At 31.8% G+C, this 24,097-nt stretch overlaps 1 protein-coding gene across 4 annotated transcripts; it reads right to left on the minus strand.

Annotated features, from left to right (window-relative positions):
* Positions 1-456: 456 nt before the first annotated feature.
* LOC131641922 (probable 2-isopropylmalate synthase) lies at positions 457-23,450 on the minus strand. 4 transcript variants are annotated; one of them, XM_058912220.1, is made up of 10 exons: positions 22,899-23,450; positions 22,568-22,781; positions 17,810-17,890; positions 13,569-13,661; positions 13,387-13,473; positions 13,176-13,276; positions 1,291-1,324; positions 1,132-1,206; positions 694-778; positions 457-600 (listed from the first exon to the last, which is right to left on the minus strand). In XM_058912220.1, the coding sequence occupies exons 1-9, from the start codon at positions 23,402-23,404 to the stop codon at positions 701-703; spliced, it is 1,269 nt and encodes a 422-aa protein (XP_058768203.1). In that variant the 5' UTR covers positions 23,405-23,450; the 3' UTR covers positions 457-600; positions 694-700. The 4 variants fall into 4 exon arrangements, with proteins under 4 accessions (XP_058768203.1, XP_058768202.1, XP_058768204.1 ...); XM_058912219.1 differs by having other exon boundaries at positions 457-778; XM_058912221.1 differs by lacking the exon at positions 17,810-17,890 and having other exon boundaries at positions 457-778.
* Between the last annotated feature and the right edge of the window lie 647 nt (positions 23,451-24,097).

A 24,097-nucleotide genomic window follows, 5' to 3' on the forward strand; every position in this document is an offset into this window, starting at 1 on the left:
CTCGTTTTTCTTTCATTCATCTCTATTGTTTTGGTTAATTTAATTTCAATGACAAGGAATATTTTAATCATTATTGTTTTTCCACAAAAAATTCAATCAATTTTTAAAATAATTTAGTTTGTTTGCGTTCTAGATCACTTTTGGTACCATATGTACTTTCTCTTTTGATATCGTATGCAACAATTTCTTCTTCTTTTATTTTAACAACATTCAAAAACCTTGAATATAGAAACCAAAAGAATATATAATCTGTAAAAAATTATGTACATTTTTCTTAAAAGACAATATTTATTTTTCCAATTCTCAAATAAATAATAAAATAAACTTTTACGATTACACATATGTCAAAACCCTTATTTAACGCATAAAAAAAATCATATTCAAACAATATAAAATTATTTAAAAATAAATAAATTGAATAAAACTAAACAAACAAAAATTAATTATTCATCTCTTAAAAAAATTATTCAAATACATTCTAATCAAACTCGTACAATACCTTAGTTTTTTTTTAATGTAGTACTTACTAATATGAATTATTTCTTTTCAAAGTAGTATTTGCTCCATTTTTGCATTTAGGATTCAAAAGTACCAAGTCACCTACATTTAGATATAGTGAACAATTGGTTTTGAATTTTTACTTGAGTCATTGCACCAAACATATAGTTTTAATCAAATAATATTATAATTTACCTAGAAATCACACAACTTTGTAGACAAGTTCATCTTGGTATACTTCATTTGACATCAAGACCTTGAGGTCTGCATTTGTTACTCTCTATATAAGAACATAAAATAATAAAGTCAGATAGTAAGAAGAAAGCCATCTAATAATCATAGTGAATGCAATATATTTTTATTACACTCATATATAAACACAACTAGCATTATATTAAGTTTGTTGACTAATCAATTATGTAGGTAAGTTTAATTAAACTCTTATAAGTAAGTTACTTTGAAAGTTTTATTAAGTAGATATTTATAAATTATTTTGAAGAATATTTCAATGTTAAAAATAACTCATTAAAATGAATTGGGTTTTATAAATTATTTATAAATTCCTTCAAAATTATTTATTCTTATAACTATATTTATATTATATTCATAAGAAAAACATAATTAATTATTTACCTTTTTTGTCCCAGCAAATAATTTGAATTTTGCAAACAGAATCTCAAGTTCATCGTCCTTTAGTATATAACCTTGCTGAAATAACATATAATAAGTCATGAAACATAGGTAACAAACATGTAATATATCTTTATTTCTTATCAATGAAATGATGATTACCTCTTCAAGTCTTTTTTTCAAAGCTTGGCGTCCACTGATATAATTAGGGTAAAATAGTTAATAAAATAGAGAAAATAAGTCATAAATTAAGCGAGAAATTACTAATTAAATAAACTATTTTTTAACTATAAGCAAAATAAAAAAAATAATATCGGACTATAAGAGTACATGCTCTAACTCATCCAACCCAAAGTCTCATGAAAAGGATCATAAGACGAGTTTAAGTAGAGTATAAGTACATGCTCTAACTCATCCAACCCAAAGCCTCACACCCTTTGATAAAGCCCTGTGTTTGAGGAGTATAAGTAGAGTATGATTCTCTTATTTTTCTATCTGTATGTTGCTATAGTTGCCACAATTGCATCTCTGTGCTGCTTAATGGAATCCACAGTTAATGGAACTTGTTGCTGTGTTGTGGTTATAGCGGTCACCATTTTGGCCACAATCACAGCGAGAATGAAGTGTTGAAAAATCAAAATATGGTTTCCCCTCATAACTTTTTTTTAGTATGTTTATCCATTTGGAGATAGCAATTATCAGAACTTACTCATTTAAGATATTTTAGGGGTTGGTTGTCCGCATGACCCGTTTTATTATTGTTATTGTTGCTTCTTTCTCATATTAAAGGATTAGAAAAAGTGTTGTTCATGAGTATTTTTTTATTTTATAAAGAAGAACAGCTAATGCATGGTCGTCACTCGTCACTTTGCAAATAAATATTGTATTTCACATCACAATAGATTTTATAGCTAATGATTTTGATAGAAAAGTTTTTAATCCAACTGTATAATAAGTTTTAACCACTGGAAGTCTAGTTTCTATGTGAACCACATTCAAATTGTAGCACCATATGTCTCATCAAAGGCATTAGTGAGGAGTTATTATTAAAATTATATGTAGCTTTATCATCATCAACAAGGAAAAAGAGATGTCAAATTAATTCATCAAGAATCAAGCCTGAATATTTGGAAACATCATCATTCTCTAGGAGGAAACATTGTTGGACCCTTACAAAGGAAACCTTGCCATCTTATTTGAATATTGTTGTTGGACCTTCATTGAAGGACCCTTGTTGTCTTATCAAGCATAATATTGTTGGACCTTCACTAAAGGATCTTTACTGCCTTATAGACATATTATTGTTGAATCTTCACTAAAGGATCTTTGTCATATTATAAAGCATATTATTGTTGGACCTTAATTGAAGGATCCTTGTTCCCTTATCAAACATATTATTGTTGGACCTTCACTAAATGATCCTTTTCTCCTCATCAAGCATATTATTGTCGGACCTTCACAAAAGTAACATTGCATCCTTATCAGACATATTACTGGTAAACCTTTACAGAAGGATCCTTGCCACCTTATAAGGTATATTATGGTTAGACCTTCATTCAAGGATTCTTGTCCTTATCAGTCATATTATTGTTATACCTTCACTGAAATATGTGTTTGCATCTTCAATAGACTGCATATGATGTTTTGATTATGGTGGTTTTGATGATGACCTTGATGTTTAGTGGAATCATGTTGCTTGATCAATGTGGTCCCTTCACGAATACCAAATGAAAATCTTATATTTTGGTCATGGTGGTTTATATGATGGCTCTCATGTTTGGTGGAATCATGTTGCTTTTCCAACTATCTCTGATGATAACGCCCATCCTGAAGTTATATCAAACCTCATTAGAGAGAAGATTTAGGGTCCCACGGAAGTGTTGAAGTCAAACATAATGTACCAAGAAACTTGAAGCTTCAAAGTTGAGAAAGAGTGGAAGTGTGAAAGCTTGCATGTTCGATTGTGCACTTAGCATATTGTCTAAGTTACCAGAGTATTATAAATGTGTTAGAGTAATTCATAAGATACTAAGACAAATCTCATACATTTACCAAATGTTTTTGAGTACCCTCTTATTTTGTTAAAATCACCAGAAAATGTTTTACGCAATTATCTAGTTGGTTACTAGCTTAAAGAATCCTTTATGAGTGTAGTTTACACTAGATAATTGATTATCATATTTAGGTTAGTCGATAATTTCTTTTTTAATGACTCAGAATAGATTATTATGGCTTATAATTGATTAATTATGGCGCTATTTAAAAACCTTCCATATTTGAATTGCATAATCGGTTATATGAAGTGCATAATCGATTATGAACATTTTAAAGCCCATGAATTGTTTCCATTTTGAGCCACACTTTCTTTAACAAATAGGGGGTTTCCCATCATTTCAAGTAACACCGGATATCAGATTCTTATCATCAATTTCTTATTCTTACCTATCTCTATTTTATTCTCTTACACTAAAAGTTTCCTTAATGCTTGTTTGAGTGAAATATATTTATGAGGTTTTTGTTGTACTGGTGTTCAATTATTTTATCAAGAGTGTGATACTCATGGTTTAAGGGATCACCCTGTTAAAATGTCACACCTGATTGTACAAAGGTTTTTAGACATAACCTGGTAAAAGATCAAATATATTATTTTTATTAGAATTCTCAAGAAGAATTTCTTAAGGAGAGGAGTGTTAACCCACATTTTGAGAGTTAATACATGCTTTTACATTTGTAGTATTTAGTAGTAATAGCCTTTTTATTTATTTTTTATTGAATTTTAAATGTTTTTAGATGAGTTAGGTTGGAGCACAATAGGTGCTCACTTTTGGTGTTTTAATGTGTTTTTGCTTGTTTCAAGGTTAATTCGGTCGAGCTGAGACAAGACTTCTGTCTTCTGTAACGAGGAGCACAAGCTAAAGGAAAAGGAAAGACTTAGAGAAAAGGAGAAATTTTGTTGTGCTGAAAAAGAGGGAGAAAACCATTCATATTCAAAGCATAAGAAGGAAGCACTACATGACAAAATTATGAGAAGCTGTCACATTATTGTTGTTGCTAACACACTTCTACTGCTGCTGCAATTATGCCACGGTGTCATGATGTCTCCTATGTGCATTGTACTATCATAGTACAACACAAAGGAATATGCTTTATTCTCTAGGCTTAAGTTAATGGATCATTGTAAATGCCCAATATAAAAGAGAGACATTATGCAGCTGGAAATCCTTTATAAATAGAGCTACAATGCAATAAAGAAGGAGGTTCTGGAACTTGGAAAATTCAGCAGAATTGTAATTAAGGAGGAGCCAGCGTTCCAGTCGAGGAGAGGCGTGACGGAAGACGTCACTTGATGATTAACAACTTGCAAGTGATTAAAGCATCACACTTTGATTTATCATTTCTATCTGTTTGCTTAGCAATGTTTAGCTTAAGATCTCTCTGTGTTGTTCTTATTTTGCTCATTATGAGCTAAAACTTTTATAGTTGAGGAACGTGAAATTAATATTAAGTTATTTTAAGTGATATGGTGTGTCGTTAAGTGACTTGTTTTATTATATTTTAAATTGTTATAAGTCTATTTCTTTTTTTGGCCAACGTAGGAGTAGATTACATCTTGTTGTTGAAGAGAGGTCATACAAAATGTGGTCTCCTTAATAAAAATGGTTGAATGGGTAGGATAGATATATTCACTTGCCTAGCTTGCTTAGATAAAAGGAGCTGCTACCATTGAGGATTTTAGAATACAAGTAAACCCATATTAGTGTTACAAGTGAGGCTTCGAGATTTGTTCCCTTGCTCTTTATATGCATGTTTTGATGTTGTAGAGATACACCACTTGACCACTCTCACCTCACATGTCACGACACTTCTCATCATCACACATATTCACTTCTAAAATAATAATGGATCATAGTTCAACTCAATCACTCTAAATATATTTCCACTCTCAACTTTGCATTATTCTAAGATCTGTTTTACTTGAACATTGAGCTTGACAACAACATTAGTATTTATCTCTTTGCTCATGTTTAATTTACAACTTCTTGTATGAAAATCATCATGCTTAATACAATCTCTGTGGGATCAATACTCTTTCTTATCACTTGCTACTAATTTGACCGTGTATACTTGCACGTACATAAACTAACCCCTTAAATTGTATTAGAGTTGCCAGGGATTGTTTCATTAATATTTTGATTTTTCATTGAAGTTTTTTAAATTTAAATTTGAGTATTTGACATTTTATGTCTTTTAGTGACACGAAAGGTGTGCAAGAGTGCTATATACATGTTAATTTCTCCATAATGAAGGTCACTCAAACCACTATTCTGGCTGTTCAACTGGCTGAAATACACAACATGTTGAATTCCTTTATGATGCCGCCTGTCGTGAGAGTTCCTGCACCACTGATTGTCATGACATATGGCGCTGATTTTGCTTGTGGAGGATGGATAAATCACCCTAGTTCTGCTCATAATGCAATTGTGGTAATTAATGGAACCTACCAGCTAGAATCTATTTTAATAACTTTCATGCAAGAAACAAAGTTACAATTTCAAGCTCAAAGTGAGAGTATAAAAAATTTAGAGATTCAAATTGTTCAAATTTCTACTACTCTAAGCTCATGGGAGTATGAAGATCTAAAGCCCTTTGATATATCAGATGAGGACACTCCAGAAGCTAAAATATTCAACCCATATTGTCACACAAATTGTTGATTTATCAAATCCAAATATGCAAAAGGTGAAGTATTTTGTCACGTCACCTGCAGCTGTAGAGACAACATCTTACGATCCAGAATATGGGGCATCAAGAATTTTTGTTCGAGAAATACCATCTCCACCATTCTCTCAAAGGATAAGGAAAACCATGGAAGGTCAACTGTTTGGGAAGATTATGTTCATGAAGAAAGAAGAACTCGAGGAGGATGGTGACATAAGAAGTCCTCCACCCAAAGCCACCCGATGAAATTTGGTTGAAAAAGTATGAAACACTGGAGATAACCCCTGACATGACACCTACACAAAAGATTCCACTTTTGTCACTTCTAAAGATTTCAGTATACTGTGTTTTGAGGAATAATTATGGAAAGGCCTTTGTGTCCTCCCCAAAATTAAAGAAAAAGAAATTGAAATAAAAGGATGCTGGTGTCCATGAGGTGACCTCTTTCATGCCTCCTGAGGTTGAACAAAGTTGGATGAAGAAAGTAGAGAAAGTGTTGAAGAATAGAAAAAAGTCCAAAAAATATGGAATGAGGAAAACCAGCAGCTTGTAGCCTGACAGGTATTTCACACTTGACCTACAAACCATTTCATGATTAATTTTAATTTTATATTCATAGTTATTATCTTGTTCTGTCGTGCCATAACCCGTCAGGTTAACTGTCTTGTTTCTAGTTTGCTTTTAGTTGTTAGTTTATTATTTGTTGTTCTGTTGGTTGTTTCCAACTTGTTTGCTTTTGTTTTTGTTGGCTTCTTAGAACCCTGGATTAATGAAATTCATGCATGTTTCTTTTAAGTTTAATTATGTTTTGGTAGTTGTTTTTATGGAATAAAAAGAATAAAATATATGAATAACTTGATTTAACATCCCCTTAGGACAAACAACCTTAGAAGATTTAGAAGGAATTATGTTAGGACTTTAACAGTTTCTGGAAACAAAGTCTTGAGGAGGATCTATTGCACTAATCTTTTGTTACTATTAACCCCTGTCCTAGCTCTAGTAGTCTGGAAAGTAGGCAGCCTCTTAACAAGTTTGAGTTATTTTTTAGTATGAAAAAAGAGATCAAATTGAAAGGTTTAATGAGGGGAGGTTAGCACTGATGTTTTAAGACTTAGTACAATGGACACACTGCATATGCCTAATTAATAAACACACCAATGCGTGTAAATGAAATAAAGCTAAATTTCACTTTATCAAGAAATAATAAGTTCTTGTGCCCATGTCTTGAGGAAAATTTCCTGTGCCTAAAACTGGAGGAACAATAGTTGTCTTCACCATTAGTAACAGATTGGACTCATTACAAGTGAGATCCTGTCACGTGAAAAGGTAGAACAACTACAATTAATCTAATTATTAATAAATGCATGTGTGAATCCTAAGTATAAAGTAACAAAAACATATAGTCAAACACCCCTTGCTGAAACAGGAAAATCGAACTCTTAGAACATAGGATGAGATAATCAAAGTTGAATTTAGGCTGGATAACTTTTATGACAGGGCGTGTTGGTGATCCAAAGAGCACACACACGATTAAGATTGAGCCTCAGGACTGAGTTATGCCTATTTTTTAGACAATTCCTTTGAGAAGATTTTTGAATTTGAAAAAGTTGGTTCTGAAGAAAAAGGGTTGTTGTAAAAAAGAAGTTCTCTATGTCATTTCTTGTCGCATCACCTGAGGACACATAATGATTCAAGTTTGGGGGTGCGTTAACCCACATTTTATGAGTTAATACATGCTTTTACATTTGAAGTATTTAGTAGTAATAGCCTTTTTATTTATTGTTTTATTGAATTTAAGATGTTTTTATATCAATTAGGTTGGATCACAATAGGTTGATCACAATAGGTACTCCCTTTTGGTATTTTAATGTGTTTTTGCTGGTTTTAAGGTTAACTCGGTTTAGCTGACACAAGACTATTGTCGTTTGTAACGAGGAGCACAAGCTGAAGGAAAAAGAAGGACTTAGAGAAAAGGGAAAATCAATAACACAAAGGAATATGCTTTATTCTTTGGGATTAAGTTAATGAATCATTGTAAATGCCCAAGAAAAAAGAGAGACATTATGCAGCTGGAAATCCTTTATAATTAGAGTTACAATGCAATGAAGAAAGAGGTTCTGAAACTTAGAAAGTTTTGCATAACTGAAATTAAGGAGGAGCCAACGTTCCAGTAGAGGAGAGGCGTGATGGAAGACGTCACTTGCTGATTAACAAATTGCAAGTGATTGAAGTGTCACACTTAGGTTTATCATTTCTATCTTCTTGCTTAGGAATGTTTAGCTTAAGATCTCTCTGTGTTGTTCTTATTTTGCTCATTATAAGCTAAAACTTTTATAGTTGAGCAATGTGAAATTAATTTTAATTTGTTTTAAGTGATATGGTGTGTTGTTAAGTAACTTGTTTTATTATATGTTAACCTGTTATAAGTCTATTTCTTTGTGTAGCCAACTTAGGAGTAGATTACAGCTTGTTTTTGAATAGAGGTCCTACAACAAGCGGTTTCCTTAATAAAAATGGTTGAATGATTAGGATAGAGATATTCACTTGCCTAGCTTGCTTAGATATAAGGAGCTGCTACCATTGAGGATTTTATAATACAAATAGACGCATACTAGCGTTACAAGCGAGGCTTCGAGATTTGTTCCCTTTCCCTTTATATTGATGTTGTAGAGATACACCACTTGACCACTCTCACCTCACATGTCACGACACTGCTCATCATCACACATATTCACTTCTAAAATAATAATGGATCATAGTTCAACTCAATCACTCTTGATATATTTCCACTCTCAATTTTGCGTTATTCTAAGATCTGTTTTACTTGAACACTGAACTTGACAACACCATTATTATTTTTCTTATTGCTCATAATTACTTTACAACTTCTTGTATGAAAATCATTATGTTTAATACAATCTCGATGGGATCGATACTCTTTCTTATCACTTGCTACTAAGTTGATCATGTATACTTGCACGTATATAAAGTAGCCCATCAAGGAGTGTGCCAAGAGATCATATAAACATCTATAAATCCTAGTGCAATCTCTATAAACTCTCTCTTTGTCTCTCTACTTTATTTTAATTACTTTCCTTTAAATTTTATCCTTCCATTTTTGCTGCTTTTATCTCATTTTTTTAACTCTACTAACACAAGATGTTGTTTTAAGTAAAAAGTTGTAAATTAATCACAAAGTTTCAATATCACAGTTCAACATCCCTCCCTTCTTGTGCTTGGAGTCACTTGCTCAACATATCCAAACTGACTGACTTAGTGCTTTATGACTGCGAGGTACATTATTTTTTATATTAATTATGTAGAACAAGTCAACCTTTATATGAGGTCGCCACCAACTTCTCTTGTGATGAAGGGAGACTAGTTCGACTTGTCATACCCTAAAATTTGCCCTCTTCTATGCATCTTTAATGGCTCATGGTTCAAAGGCTTATTCAAGTCACTCTCTCCTAATCAAAGATCTCCAAAACTAGGGTCTGCATTTTATCAAATAAATTTGAATTTTTAAGGTCTCAAATGGATCTCAAGGTATCTCATATGTCTAAAAGCCCCTCCATGTCAAAAGTCAAGCTTCTATTCCAATGATTGCTCACTCAATGGCTCAGATGATTAATAATCGACTATGTTGATCTAAAAGTGAACTATAGTCAAAATACAGTCAAAGTTCAAGATTTATGGTCAACATCAAGTACGTGAGGTTATATCCATCATTTGATCAAAGGTTGATCATGATCCACTAATAAAAACTCAGAAATGAACAAATTCAAAAGGTTCAAATTAGGGTTTTTATAGGAAAAGTCAACTCAACTTTGACTGGTCATAACTTTCACATGGAGTATCAAAAATTTCCCAACCAAAGCCTATTCTGAAGGAAATTGGATTCTCCACAATTTTGTCTCTCACATGCCAAGGCCAGAAATGCTTAATTTGGGAGATATGGTGCAAAAGATTATAGGTCCTCCAAAAAGGTCAACAAAAACACCTTTTGGGTCAAAGCTCATAACTTGAGTATGGAAGCTCCAATTGAGATGAAACCAGAAGGGTCATTTAGAGGACTCTTTAAGCTTTCCAAAAAGTCCAAGAACACCTCAAAATGATAAAAATTGATCAAAATACAAGCTGCACAAGTTGGGTAAAATTCATGAAATGTTTGAAACCCTAATTGACTATTTGCACACCTTTGAGTATTGGGCCTCTAAAATTGAGTTATCCACGTGATATAAAGTTTATTGAAAGCCCATAAAAAATTTCCAATTATTTTGTGATTTAATTTAATTTAATTTTGGATTTAGTCATTTAAATACAAAAATAAATAAATAAAATCATGATTTAAAGTTGGAAAATCATATGATTAATTGTTTAGATCCAAATTGGTCCCAAATTGATCATTGAATCCACACTACACGTGAGAAAATAGCATGAAGATAGAATTGGCCATATTTGGAAATATTTTATGAAGAAATCAATCAAATCTCTTCCAAATTTCTCTCTTGCCAATCAAGCCATTTAGTAGCCCTAAATAACTCTCATATATATAGTAAACATGTGGCAGCCACAAGGGGAGGACGAAATTTAGAGGAAAAAGCTAGGGTTTAAAGATGCAAGAATTCAAGTGGCTAGGGCAAACAAATATTGGTGGTAGCAGTGATCATTCGTGAATTCCAAAGGTTTCATCATCATCTCAGGGACACCAGGAGTGATCTTCAATCCTTGAGGAAGACCAGAGCACACCAGATCAGCTCGTGCCAACATACACTCTCTTTGGTAAAAAAGTATCTTTTTCAAACTCATCATACAAGTAATATGAATCGAATTTACGTTCACTAACATGTTCATAATAGCGTTTAGGACAATTCTGAGCTTTCTTTGTTGAGTTTACGCGAGGGAATACAAGGGTGCCATTGTTAGGGCACGAGTTTGCTATCACGTCGTATTTGCCTCTACAGTGTGTTTCAGGAAAGAACGAGGGCACCATTGGATTCAGAGGGACCTTTTCAGTGGATCTGGGCAAGATTTAAGTTCATTTAACGTCATTCATGACAGGTATAAGATCACGAAATTGAGGGAGATGAACCTGCGGATAAATCCGCAGGAAAATCCATGGAAGAAGCCGCAGGTATTTTCGTAAGTCTGGAGGAAGAAGATGATGACGAGGCTTTGGACTTGTTGACCATGCATTCATTGGCCAGTCTGCGCAAGCCGTCTCTCTCTCCAAATGTTACTGGACAGTCAACGTTCAATAGATCTCTCTCCTCTCCTCATTCGCCCTTCAGTCAGCAGTGGGCCCCAGCGCCAGATTTGTTTGGCTGTTCCATTTATCCATACATCTTCATATTTATTTTATTTAAGTTAATTTATTTATGACTAATCATTCTGGTTCGGATGGCAAGTGCAGCAAGGCTTTGTATTGGAGAGAGGGGGTTCGAACCCTTGCTGTGCCAACTTAATTTTTACAAAGGTTTTCTTCAAGATCCAGCGTGGCATGCCCTTCACGACCCCACAGTGCACCTTCAAATTCATACCATCAGATCACACCAATGCCCAGATCTGACGCAAGAGGATTGAAGGCATACCATGCTCCCTCAATAAACCATCACACAGAATCACACCAGGTTCTATCTTTCTATTTTTTTGGTATTTTATTTATTTTTGTTATATTGTTTATGTAATTATATTTGGTTTTTAATCATTTTTATTATATACATAATTTACTTTTAAAATTATATTAATAGTATAATTAGTATTTAGAATTATTTTCCCGACTATTTAGATTATTCGATTTATTTTATTTTAATCTTTAGTCATAAAAACCACAACAACCTAGAAGAGTTTATAACGCATTAGGATTTGCCCAATCCCATTGGCCGCTTAGCCCAAGCATTAGGATTAGGGTTTTCTAACCAACTTAGCTTTTAGCCAAACAATCTTAGAATTTTATTCGCTTCGATTAAATTAATTGATCGCGGTGGGTAATAATCGAATTGTTTAAATTGATTAAATTCAAATCATATAATTAATTTCTATTTGGTTAAACGGTTTCAACTATCTTATTAGTTGCGATGATTAACCTTTCTTTTTTTCTCATTCTAATTTGTTGTTCTTTTTAATCGAATCAATCGATTACGAGGGGTAATGATACAAATTAATTCATAAAATTACTAAAAAATACCATTATTCGTTATTAGTGATAATCAAATTAATTGATTAAAATTGGTAATGATCTAATTAATAATCTTTTAACTATGGTGATCGAACCTATCGATCATTGCGGTTAATAGTACAAATTAAAAACAGGGTTGTACGCCCAAACCTTAAAATACTTCCCGACACCTTTTCAAAACTACGGATTATCAAAACTATGATAGGTAACTCAAAATACCTCCAAAACCATCTCATATCAAATTACAACTCTAAGGGCGTACAACCCTTCCCGAACTACGTAGACTCTGATCCTCCATAACGAGGTACGCAGGCACTTGGCAACAAGGCGAGTCCCCCTCTTCCAAACTCTAATCATGTTCAAATAATTAGCCTTTAACTCTTATTACTCTCTGTCACCTTTCTTTATAAGCCTTGCCATAGACCTTTATCTTTGAGATGTTAGCCTTTAGGAAAGGGTTGAGGGTGCCTAACACCTTCCCTCGACCTGAATATAGTATCTTACCCTGATCTCTTAACTGCGTAGGTTTCCTATTCGCCTTGGTAGAATAGGTGGCGACTCTAATCTTTAATTTTTAGGGCAGGTTGCTACACGACTCACTCACATAATCCAGTCAAAATCCTTGAATTATGGCTGAATCCATGGAATAGGAACAAACTCCTTCCTTTACTCTAGAAACGGCCCGAAGCACCAATAAATATATCCAACCTAGATTTGGAGAGAAAATTCACTATTTTCATATAATTAGCTTAAATACCCTCTCGCGATAACACACTTGAGCAAAATCTTCATCTCTATCTCTCTCTCTCGCACACACACACGTGTATATGTGTGTGTGTGTGTGTGTGTGTGTATATATATATATATATATATATATATATATATATATATATATATATATATATATATATATATATAAAGCTCAAGTATTCTGTTAGATAATAGATTTTACATTTAGACTTGAAAAAAGAATATATTATAAGCTCGTGTATTTTGTTTGATTTTTCAGCTATATATTTTGTTGGATTTTATTAATCACATTTTTTGTCTTGATTTTTGTGAGATTAAAACCTATTAAACTATTTTAAATTCTTACAAAGTTCACATAAACATAAATAATGTTTAATTAAAATAAAAGCAAATGACATACCTAAGTTTCCCTAGTACAATACTAGTTTCAGTTGATCTTTCAAGACCAATATCTTCAGGAGATATTATTTGATATGTGCCTTTATGTTTTAACATCCCATCCTATAAAGCATAAAATTTCATATGTGTCTTTAGGTGTTAATTGAAAACATAATATGAAAAGTAACTTTGTGTTCTTTTTCACAAGTATTATAAGTACTGATATCACAAACCTGATGAATGCCACTCTCATGAAGAAAAGCATTAGCACCAACAAGAGCCTTGTGGGGCTGTAAAAACATTCCGGAGTACTCTTCCACCTAATTACATTTATTATGAAATTTGAAGTGAAAAAATGAAATTCATTGAGAGAAAATAAAAAATAAAAAAAACGCAAGAATTTTAAATATGTAACCTTTTTGCTTGCGCTTAATATTTGTCTTGTATTAATTCCTGTATGTAGATCATATAAGATATCATTACCTCTGCACTTTAGGGCCATAACAACCTTGAATGTACAAAAAAAACAAAGAAAATTGTGATAAAGTAGTAAATTGATTAATAACTTAAAAATGATAGGTAATTAAATATTAATATTCATTTATTTTAATGTGGTGTTGGGCTAATCAGCTTTTATTTGTGAGACATTTATTATTTGTGATCTATAAACTATAATTTATAGAGGATACCACAACAAAAAATAAAGAGTGGTCTATAATTTATAAATTTATTAATCATAAAGCTATAATACACTAATAGATCACCGAATAGTAAATATAGTCGAATGTCTTTTTAAGTCAGCTTAGTTGTTAGTTGTACAGAAATATCAGATACAAGGACGCATATTTAAATCCATGACATTCCACTTTTTCACCTTTAAAAGGTGAATTCTAGTCACTAGACTACTTAACTAAAAAAATAAAAGTATAGCTTACTTATGTCATTAGTAAGATTTATGATGATCTTATATTATAAGTAACAAACTAGCCTACAGGAGGCAATTGATCAACATTACAGTCACTCCTAATAACATCATTCATGAAATCTGGGCATTCTACAAACAAACTTATGTTACTCGACATGGTTGCATCGAATTTTTCCAGACGGTCTGTTAGGTACTTGGTTTGGGCCTAAGCCTAACAAACGTGTCAAAGAGATAAATGAATTATATTTGTTGATGTGGCTAGTTGGTTAAAGGATAATGATAGTTATATAAATGATAGAGATAAAAAGGGAGAGGACATTGAGAGTTACCAATGATAGAAACCCAAATTCAAGAGAAAAATAAATTATATTATTAATGGAAAACACTAACTATTACAGAAGATAGACCCCTACAATCTCAGAGCAAAGCTCCTCAAAGAAGAGACAATTATCTCTCCTCCCAAACCATTACGGTTCCTAATTGGATAACTCTTAATGTCCTCTCCCTTACTATCCCTATCCTTTATATAACTATCATTCCCCTCTAACCAACTAGTCACATCAAAAAATATAATTCATTCCTCTATTTGACACATTTTTTGGGCTTAGGCACAAACCAAGTACCTAACATGGTCTGCACACATGTTAGCTTCGCGATGAATTTAACGCGCCATTCAGAGATGTTCTTCAAGCACTCTTTCACTTTATTCGATATGCTTATTCCTTTCCATTTTCTATTGTTCTTATTCTGATCTCTACTTTATCATATCTACACTGTTGGACCATACAGACACCTTTCAAAACACCCCACATCTCACCATTGTAAACATTACAGATGCCTATATTATTGGCATACTCTTCTAGCCAGCCACCTTTCTCATTATGAACAATACCTTCACACCCAATTGTCTCATTCTTTTGCACGGCTCCATTTGTATTTAACGTAATTCATCCTTCTTAATTGGGTTTCCATCGTATTCTTACTTTGCGTATAGGTTGATGCACCACGGGATTTCGCAGTAACATGGCATGATTATAACTCTTAGCTTTTGTCAGAACTTCCCGAGCCAAGTGATCACGTAGCACGAACTCTTGGTTGTGATTTCTCATGTTACACCATTGCCAAAGGAGATAGCACCCTATTGCCTATACTACCTTCTAGTGAGTGTTCTCCTTCCCCATGTTATTTCTCATTTAATATTCATCCAGTATTCAAAAGTAGCATTAAAAAAGGGCTCTCTTGTCTCGATGCAACAACCCAATTCAAGTTTGATTTGCCGTATTGCAATCTCACATAACATGGAGATTAGTTTCCTCCTTACTTGTACAATCTTCACAAAAAGGATTCCTAAGCTTAAGCTTGCTTAAGTAGTTATTTGTTTTAATGTTTTTGTGATGCATCATCCACACCGGGACATGAATCCTTTATGGACTTCTAATCTTCAAAATCCTTCTCCATTCTTTCTCCATCAGCTCATTTCTTTCTTCTGTAATGTTGCTATATGCACTAGAAATGGTGAATTTCCCAGTTGTGATTCCTCTCCAAATACACATATTTTCCCTTGTGCAATCCTTCTCAGGCGGCTCTAAAGCTTGAATATGATCCACTACTTCTGCTGGCACATCTTCTAGATGAAGCTCCACTTCCAATCTCCATTAGTTTAAACAAGGTTAATTAAGCGAGTGCTCTGAATTTCCAGAAGTACATTAATAAGCCTTTCTAACCTTTAAGCCATTTTCCATCTAACAATCTTCCCAAAAGTCAATTCTTCTACCATCACCAATCTATCACCTGAAAAAAGCATAGGCCAAGTTTTAACTATCTGTTTCCATAAGCTAGCGTCAGAATTTTTGTCTTCCATACTATTCTTGCGTCTAGTTAGCCTGCTATACTTCTTCCTTAACACCTCGCACAAAAAAACTGTAGCACCTCTTTCTATCTTCCAAACCATCTTTGCAATACACGCCTCATTCATTTTGATGAGGTTTTAAAGCCCTAGACCTCCATGTTTCTTTGCAATAAAATTTCATAATAATTTAGCTGAGGTGTTCTAGCTGTTTTAGTTACACTTAAATGGAGAACTTAATTGAACTTTGGACAACAATGTGTTCCTTTAAAACATGTATGGATTACCTCGTAGAAGCTAATCCAATGAGATTGCAACTGTATTAGTAAAACTAAGAGGGTGATTGAATGAATTAAGGGATTCAAGTTGCATGAGAATGGTATGCGTGAACTCAAGAATGAATGTTTTTCTTATCCATCTAGTGGGAACCCTTATTTATACCTATGTGCTATTGAACTTAAGCCTTCATGAAGCGACTCTTGGAGACCCCAATAATGGTAACAATCGTAACTTTCGGCGTCCTCTTTAAGAAGCATAACGCTTTGTGTAACGGTTCAAGTGTCCATTCGTATTCGTAACTGTCGCATCCGACTAGGGATAGCCGACGACCGAGGTGGTGATTTGATGCTCCCTGCGACTTTGTTAATGCACCGAGTAAGGAAGATTCTCAGACTTACTCGGATGAATACTATAAGCCGGCTTCCTTGCTACAACCACTTATCTCAGTCTTCCGAGCTCCTATATCGCCCTAAGTATTTTCAGTGTGTACACATATTTAAGATAAAGAAAGATAAAAAGACTATTAAATATTCAAGTTTAATTTTAAATAATATTATTAGTTGACATTTTTTTATTATTATTTGGTTAGGCTTTTAATATTTGTATTTTTTTCTTTTTGATTATTAATTAGTGATATTAATAATACTATAGTAGTAGAATGTCAATTTAAAGATATTCAATAAATAACAAATCTATTCTATTTGGTTAGTTATTTAATTAATTAATTTTTTTTATAAAATTAATTATAACTCTCTAAAAATTAATACTGTCGCTCTCAATTTTTATAAAATATTTCAACTTTGTTCCTTCATTTTATCCTTACTAGATAAACACCAATAATATTTTACTCTTATTCTTATTTTCAAAGTAGGGATGTTTGGATTGAATTATCATGCAACGGGTGGCAACAAAAAATCTGATATTGGACTGTGTTGATTAGGCTCTTACTCACATAAAATTGTGAGACATTAAATAGAAGCACTAATATTAAAAAATAAAATTTTTTAAATAAGAGTAAAAAGGTGTTTTAAAAATAAATATATTTAAGAATTGTTACCTTTTTATATAAATTAATATGGCCAAACAAATATCCAAAAACATCTCTTATAATAAATTGTATTAAACACATGATACAATTTTTTATAGTATGTTAATCAAAATATTGTCTTTTTAAATTAATTTACTAAAAATAAAAATAAAATATATACAACTTCTGTAAAGATATTATTATTATTATTATTATTATTATTATTATTATTATTATTATTATTATATTTTAAGAAAATGAATTTTATAAAAAGAAATTTTGAAATATTAAATAAATTAAATTTATGGTTTATAAATTAAAAATATTATTTTAATATTTTATAACATAAATATAGATTATTGAAAATTAAATCACAATCGAAATCATAATTTTTTTCAAAAAAATTAAAATGAAATTAATATGAATAGATACATATAGTAAAAGGATAAAAAATTTAAAATGAAATTTTAAGAATAATTATGTAAGTTAATATTTTATTTTAAAAAATAATTTTAAAATATATGTAACATTCTAAAAATAATTAAAAAAAAAAAACCAAAACATATTGTCTTAACTCACCTCTTCTAATGAAGCGTTACCGGCCCTTTCACCAATCCCATTGATTGTTACTTCTAATTGTCGAGCACCTGCACGTGCACCCTGAAAGAAGAAAATGAATAGAGAAAATATGTATTATAGTTTCTGGTATTTTATGTTTACTAAGAACAAATTGAATGGAGAGTTATGATTATATGGTAATTATTTACCAAATTGATTATCCAGCACAATTAATTATTACTCCCTCCATCTCCCAATAGGATCGGAGGAGAGGAGGAAGATAGCGTGGTTTGATTGGGATACTATTTGTTCGAGTAATAAGAATGGAGGGTTAGGCGTCAGAAAGTTAAGGGAGTTTAATGAGACGTTATTAGGGAAATGGATTTGGAGGATGTTGGTAGAGAAGACATCTTTGTGGTATCGTGTGTTAGCATTGCGATATGGTGATAATGGGGGGGCGGTTGAATATAGGGGCAGCGGGGGGGTCGGTGTGGTGGCGGAGTGTAAACACAACTCGTCAAGGGTTGGGTTCGAATGTTCCTGGGTGGGTGGCTGAGAATATTCAGCGTGTTGTTGGTAATGGTGAGAATACCTTGTTCTGGAGGGATCCTTTGTTAGAGGGAGGGGTGTTGGAGGATAGATTTAGGAGGCTTTTTGACTTGTCGGAATATAAGGAAGCAACGGTAGCTCAAATGTTTAATTTAGGGTGGGGGATGGGGGGCAGGCAAGGAGTTTGCGGAGACGGTTGTTTTCTTGAGAGGAAGAGTTGTTGGGGGATTGCATACGGGAGGTGGGGACAATGGTTTTGCGAGAGGCGGTGGAGGATTCGTGGGTCTGGCGGCTTCATTCTTCACATTGTTATAATGTTAGCAGTGGTTATCACTTGTTAACGATGACAGGGGATGTTCAGCTGTTCCGTGGTTCTCAGGTTTGGTGGTCGAAAGTAGTGCCCCTAAAGGTAAATATTTTTATTTGGCGGTTAATTTGTAATAGATTACCGACAAAGGATAATTTGATGCGGCGTAATATTTTAGCGGAGGAGAATCAAACTTGTTCTAATGGTTGTATGGAGACTGAGGATAGGGATCATCTTTTTGTCCGGTGTCCGCATTTAAGTATTGTTTGGCCGATCCTAGCAGGGTGGCTTGGTTTTGTGTCGGTCTTTCAGGGCCAATGGAGGGACCATCATGACTATTCTGTGGCTTTGGCGGGGGAGGATAAGGAGTATCGTATTGTCTTGCATGTCATTCAGATAGCAGTTGTGTGAGAAATTTGGAAAGCACGTAATCAACGGATCTTTCAGAATTCGCGTTTGTAGGTGATGACAATTGTTGAAAAGGTTAAGCTTCAATCATACTGGTGGTTGAAATCTTATTTTATGGGTTTTACGGTTGATTATCATCTTTGGATGCTTAATCCATTGCAATGTATTTCAAATAATATATGATAGTCTATGTTTAGGTGTTGTGTTGTTCGGTGTTGTCTGTTATTTTTTCGGGGTTAGTTTTAGATTGGAGTTTTATCGTGTTGTAGTCTTCTAAGGTCGTCTTGTACTTGAAGGATCTTTTGTTAGTAATGAATTTTTAGCTTCTTCAAAAAAAAAAAAATCTCACAATAGGTGTCTTTGAGATTTTCACACTTTTTAAGAAAATAATTAATTATGTTGATTTCAATAATAAAATGAGTTTTATTTACTAAAATAACCCTATTAATAATAGATAGTGGAGTACTTAAATGAATTAAAATACAATAAATAAGGGTAAGTTAGTGGTAATAAATATTACTTTGGTATTCTAAATGGACAAATAATTTGAGACAAATAAAAATAGGAAAGAGGACACTTATTGTGAGACGGAGGGAGTAGCATCTAATAGAAGGAGTAGAAGTGTTTGAGGTAGGGGTCTAATCGGATTGTTTTGAATTAATTTTTGGTTAAAAAAAGTTTGAACTGATGATATCTTTTTCAGTTTTGTTTGGTTTGATTTTTAATATCTTTTAAAAATGAAATCGAACCAAATTAAATAGCTTGATTCGGTTTGGTTTGATTTGGTTGAACGGTTTATAATGCTTTTATTTAAACATTATATAATTTATATTTATATATGTATTCTCCATTATTGTGTTTTTGGTATATTTTATATTACTTTATTTTAAATAATTTTTTTTATATAATATATTTAATGCTTTATTTTTTTCAAACAAATTACAAGTTGTTTTTAATTCATATGAATTAGTGACATGATATTTATTTGCATCCTAAATATAAAAGTTGGCAACTGACATTACAAAGTTAGGAAGAAATTTGAAAGCATATCAAATAAAACACAATTATTAAAATAAAATATTTTAATCTACATAAATTAACATGTTTCACACCTCAAATACTAAGGTTGTACATGGTATGATTCGTGAGAAAAACTAAACTGAACCGAATCAAACTAAAGTACAAATTTATTGAAACTGAACCAAACCATTTCAATTTACTAAGAACCGAACTAAACCAAAATTATTGGTTTAGTATATCGTTTCGAAATTGTACAGAAGCGTTAGAGGACAATTTTTTTCAAACCGTACCGTTTATCAAAGAACCGAACCGTTAAGCTATATTTCATTTTTTAATAAAAATTTAACTTGTTTTAAATATTTTTCATTTTCATTTTCAGTTTTGGTTTGGTTCAGATTTAGTTTTAGTTACGGTTTAGTTCTCGAACTGTTTGTGCATAATGGTTTCATTCACTATCCAAACAAAACGATTCAGTTATTTTAACTTCAGTTCGATTTGGTTTGGTGGTTTGGTTTAGTTCTTGGATTTTTTTGAACAGCTCTATCAAACACATGTCAATAAAATTTTATAACAAGACTATAAAGAATTTTGTTGAAGAAGAAGATGAAAACTAACACAGAGAACTTGAACACGAAAAAGGTGATCATAACATATCAGAACAACGGTTCAGCGATCAACAATAGTGGCAACAAAGAGAGCAGTAGTTTAGCAATAGAAAGTGTTTGTGACTTATTGTTTCTACTTTTAATGTTTGGAGTTTGGTTTTAATTATGTGTTTAGCTAAAAGAAAAGAAACATAAACAAAAGTGGAGAATAGTTGGACCAATATAAAAATTGGGCTTAATGATATAATGAAATAAAATATTTAGAATATAATTCATCAGTTTGACGGTTCTTAAAAATTTAAACCCAAACCACTTTGATTTTCAATAGTTGGGTTCACTTTTGGAACCAAATAAAAAACAATCCATTTTTTATTTCAATTTGATTTGGTTTTGATTATTTCTTTAATTTGTTTTTTTTATCCACTTCCACCCCTAATTTGTTGGACAGATTAGGTTGGTTTTGACTGAAAAATGTATTTGTACTATAAATTAAATTATTTATTGTTGAGTTAGTTTTGGATAATTAGATAGAAAAATTCAATCCAGTTTGATTCAATTTCACAAATTTAATTTTGATAAAATTTTGGATATTCAAAATATAAATTATGATTTTTTATTAATATTAATATTATAAAAATACTATAAAATAATAGGTTGAATATATATATATATATATATATATATATATATAACACATATTCAAATTATAAATTATAATTTTTTATTAATATTAATATTATAAAAATACTATAAAATATATAGGTTGAAATTATATATATATATATATATATATATATATATATATATATATATATATATATATATATATATATATATTTAACACATATGCTATATTAATAACTTAAATTAAAAAATAAAAACTACCAATTATATTTAAACAAATAAAATTTAAAAAAATAAAGAATACCAATTATATTTAAACAAATAAAATTACTACAAAATAAAAACTATCAATAATATTTAAATAATAAAAAATAAATAATACTAAAACAAATTAATTATAACAAATAATAAATAAATAAATGTTAGAATATATAAATGCGGTTCTTTATTTTTAGATTGGTTTTGAAAAATTACTTATAAATCCGATCCAAATTGAGTGGTTTTCGTGAAGATCCAAAGACATTAAAAACAATTCAACCTTTCTTTGTTTTTTGATTTTTTTTATGATTTATGATTTATGGTTTTTTTTTGTTTTGAAAAAGCTAAAAAGCACAGTGCATTAAATTGAAAAAGAAACTAGAACAAAAAATGCTCGCTAAATAGAAACTGCACAGCAGTAAAAAAACCTGCTACACAAAACTTACAAAACTCACCTTCTAACAAAGCAGCCCCAAAGCAACTTAAAAAACTTAAAATTCCAATACTAGCAAGCTCCCTGTACAACAGAATAACATCCACCACAAGTGAACTTCAAGACTTGACCAACGCTATACAGAACGATACCATCTGCAGAAGAACAACAGCACCTGGCACTGCAGCGACAAACCAAAACACAAACAAGACTAATTTTTTGACTGATTGGTGGTGTGACAGAGGGATTCTAAAAAATACCTTCAACAATTTGTTTCTGTTATCTTGCGATAAAAACTCCAAGGCTTCGGAGTGTAGAGTGGGGGAGGACGGAGAAAAAAGATGGAAGCTTAATTGGATTAGGGGATTAAATCAGAATTAGTGCGAAGATTTTATAGTTTTGTTGAGTGCCTTAGAAGGGGTGGACACGACCGGATTTTATTTACATCGGGTAAATTTAAACACTCCTATAGAGTAGGACTCAAACTTTAGAGTTGAAAGGTGCACTAAGAAGTAAGAAATCCAAACATTCCCAACATATCAACCTTTAGGAGTTACATTTGTATGGTAAATTACCTCAATGGTGTTGGCAGTAGCAAGTCCAAGATCATTATGACAATGAGTTGCGATGATAACATTTTCAATTCCAGGAGTATTCTCTTTTATATCAGCTATGAGATTTCCGTATTCAAATGGCATTGCTATGCCCACAGTGTCAGCTATGACTAATGTTTGTGCCCCAGCTTTAATAACTTCTTCCAAAATTTGATAAAGGAATTCCTTCTCCGATCTAGTTTCAGTTTCACAAACACAGAGTTCATAAGAAAATAAACATACCAAAATATGCTAATTCTATGGTTTCCAATTACCCAAAAACAATCACAATAATCAAGTTATGTTGTGTAACCTGGCAGCATCTTCGGCGGTAAATGAGACATCACAACAACCTAAACTCCGGGCAAACTTCACCGTATCACGAGCGATCTTGAGTACCTGATTTTTGGTCTTTCTAAGTTTGTATTCCATGTGAATGGGGCTAGTTGCTAGAAAAGTACAAATTCTTGGTCTTTTTGCATGTTTTACAGCCTCCCATGTAATGTTAACGTCCTTTTCATTGCACCTACACAGAGCACCTATAACAGGAACATAATCATCACTATCAACATAATTGCCAACATCTTCAGCTATCATTTTAACCGCGGTGAAGTCATCATTGGAAGCAGAAGGAAACCCTGCTTCAATGACATCAACACGTAGCTTGGCTAGTAATCGAGCAATGTCGAGTTTCTCCTTACAAGACATTGCGGCACCCGGGGATTGTTCGCCGTCGCGGAGGGTGGTGTCCAATATGCGAACATAGGTTGGTCTAGGAATTTGGTTTGGAATGTGTAAAAGATTACCGATTGTTGCCATAGGAGATTTTTGAGTTATTGGAAAGTATACTCAATGAAATGGATAAGTTTAAATGAATGAATCAAATCATTTCTACTTGCAATGCAAGTACCACTATTATTATTATTATTAGTTTTAATAATTTTTAGATAAAATATTTAAAATATACACTGAATTTAAAATATAATTGGTAGTTTTTATTTTTTAATTTAAGTTATTAATATAGCATATGTGTTATATATATATATATATATATATATATATATATATATATATATATATATATATATAAATATATATATATATATATATATATATATATATATATATATATATATATATATATATATATATATATATATATATATATATATATATATGGAAAATGCTAACCAATATCCTCAGGGTAATGATTAAGACTTTAAAAATAGTAAATTTATCTCGATAATTTATGTACTTAATGCCTCAAAAATTGAAATGTTAAAATTTTTATAAATATATATTTTTTTGAAATACTTAATCATTATCCTGAGGGTACTGGTTAGCAAGACCTATAATATATTTAATTAATTTGACATAATGAAATATATTCTAGTGATAATTTAATATGTAATGTAACAGTGAGACAATTCAAAATTAACCTTCATAGATAATATGTGTCATATTAAGTGGGAAAAGAAAAAGGATGAAATAATAATTTTGATAGCAATTGAT

Source organism: Vicia villosa, unplaced genomic scaffold (assembly GCF_029867415.1).
Source record: "Vicia villosa cultivar HV-30 ecotype Madison, WI unplaced genomic scaffold, Vvil1.0 ctg.004269F_1_1, whole genome shotgun sequence".
NCBI lineage: Eukaryota > Viridiplantae > Streptophyta > Magnoliopsida > Fabales > Fabaceae > Vicia > Vicia villosa.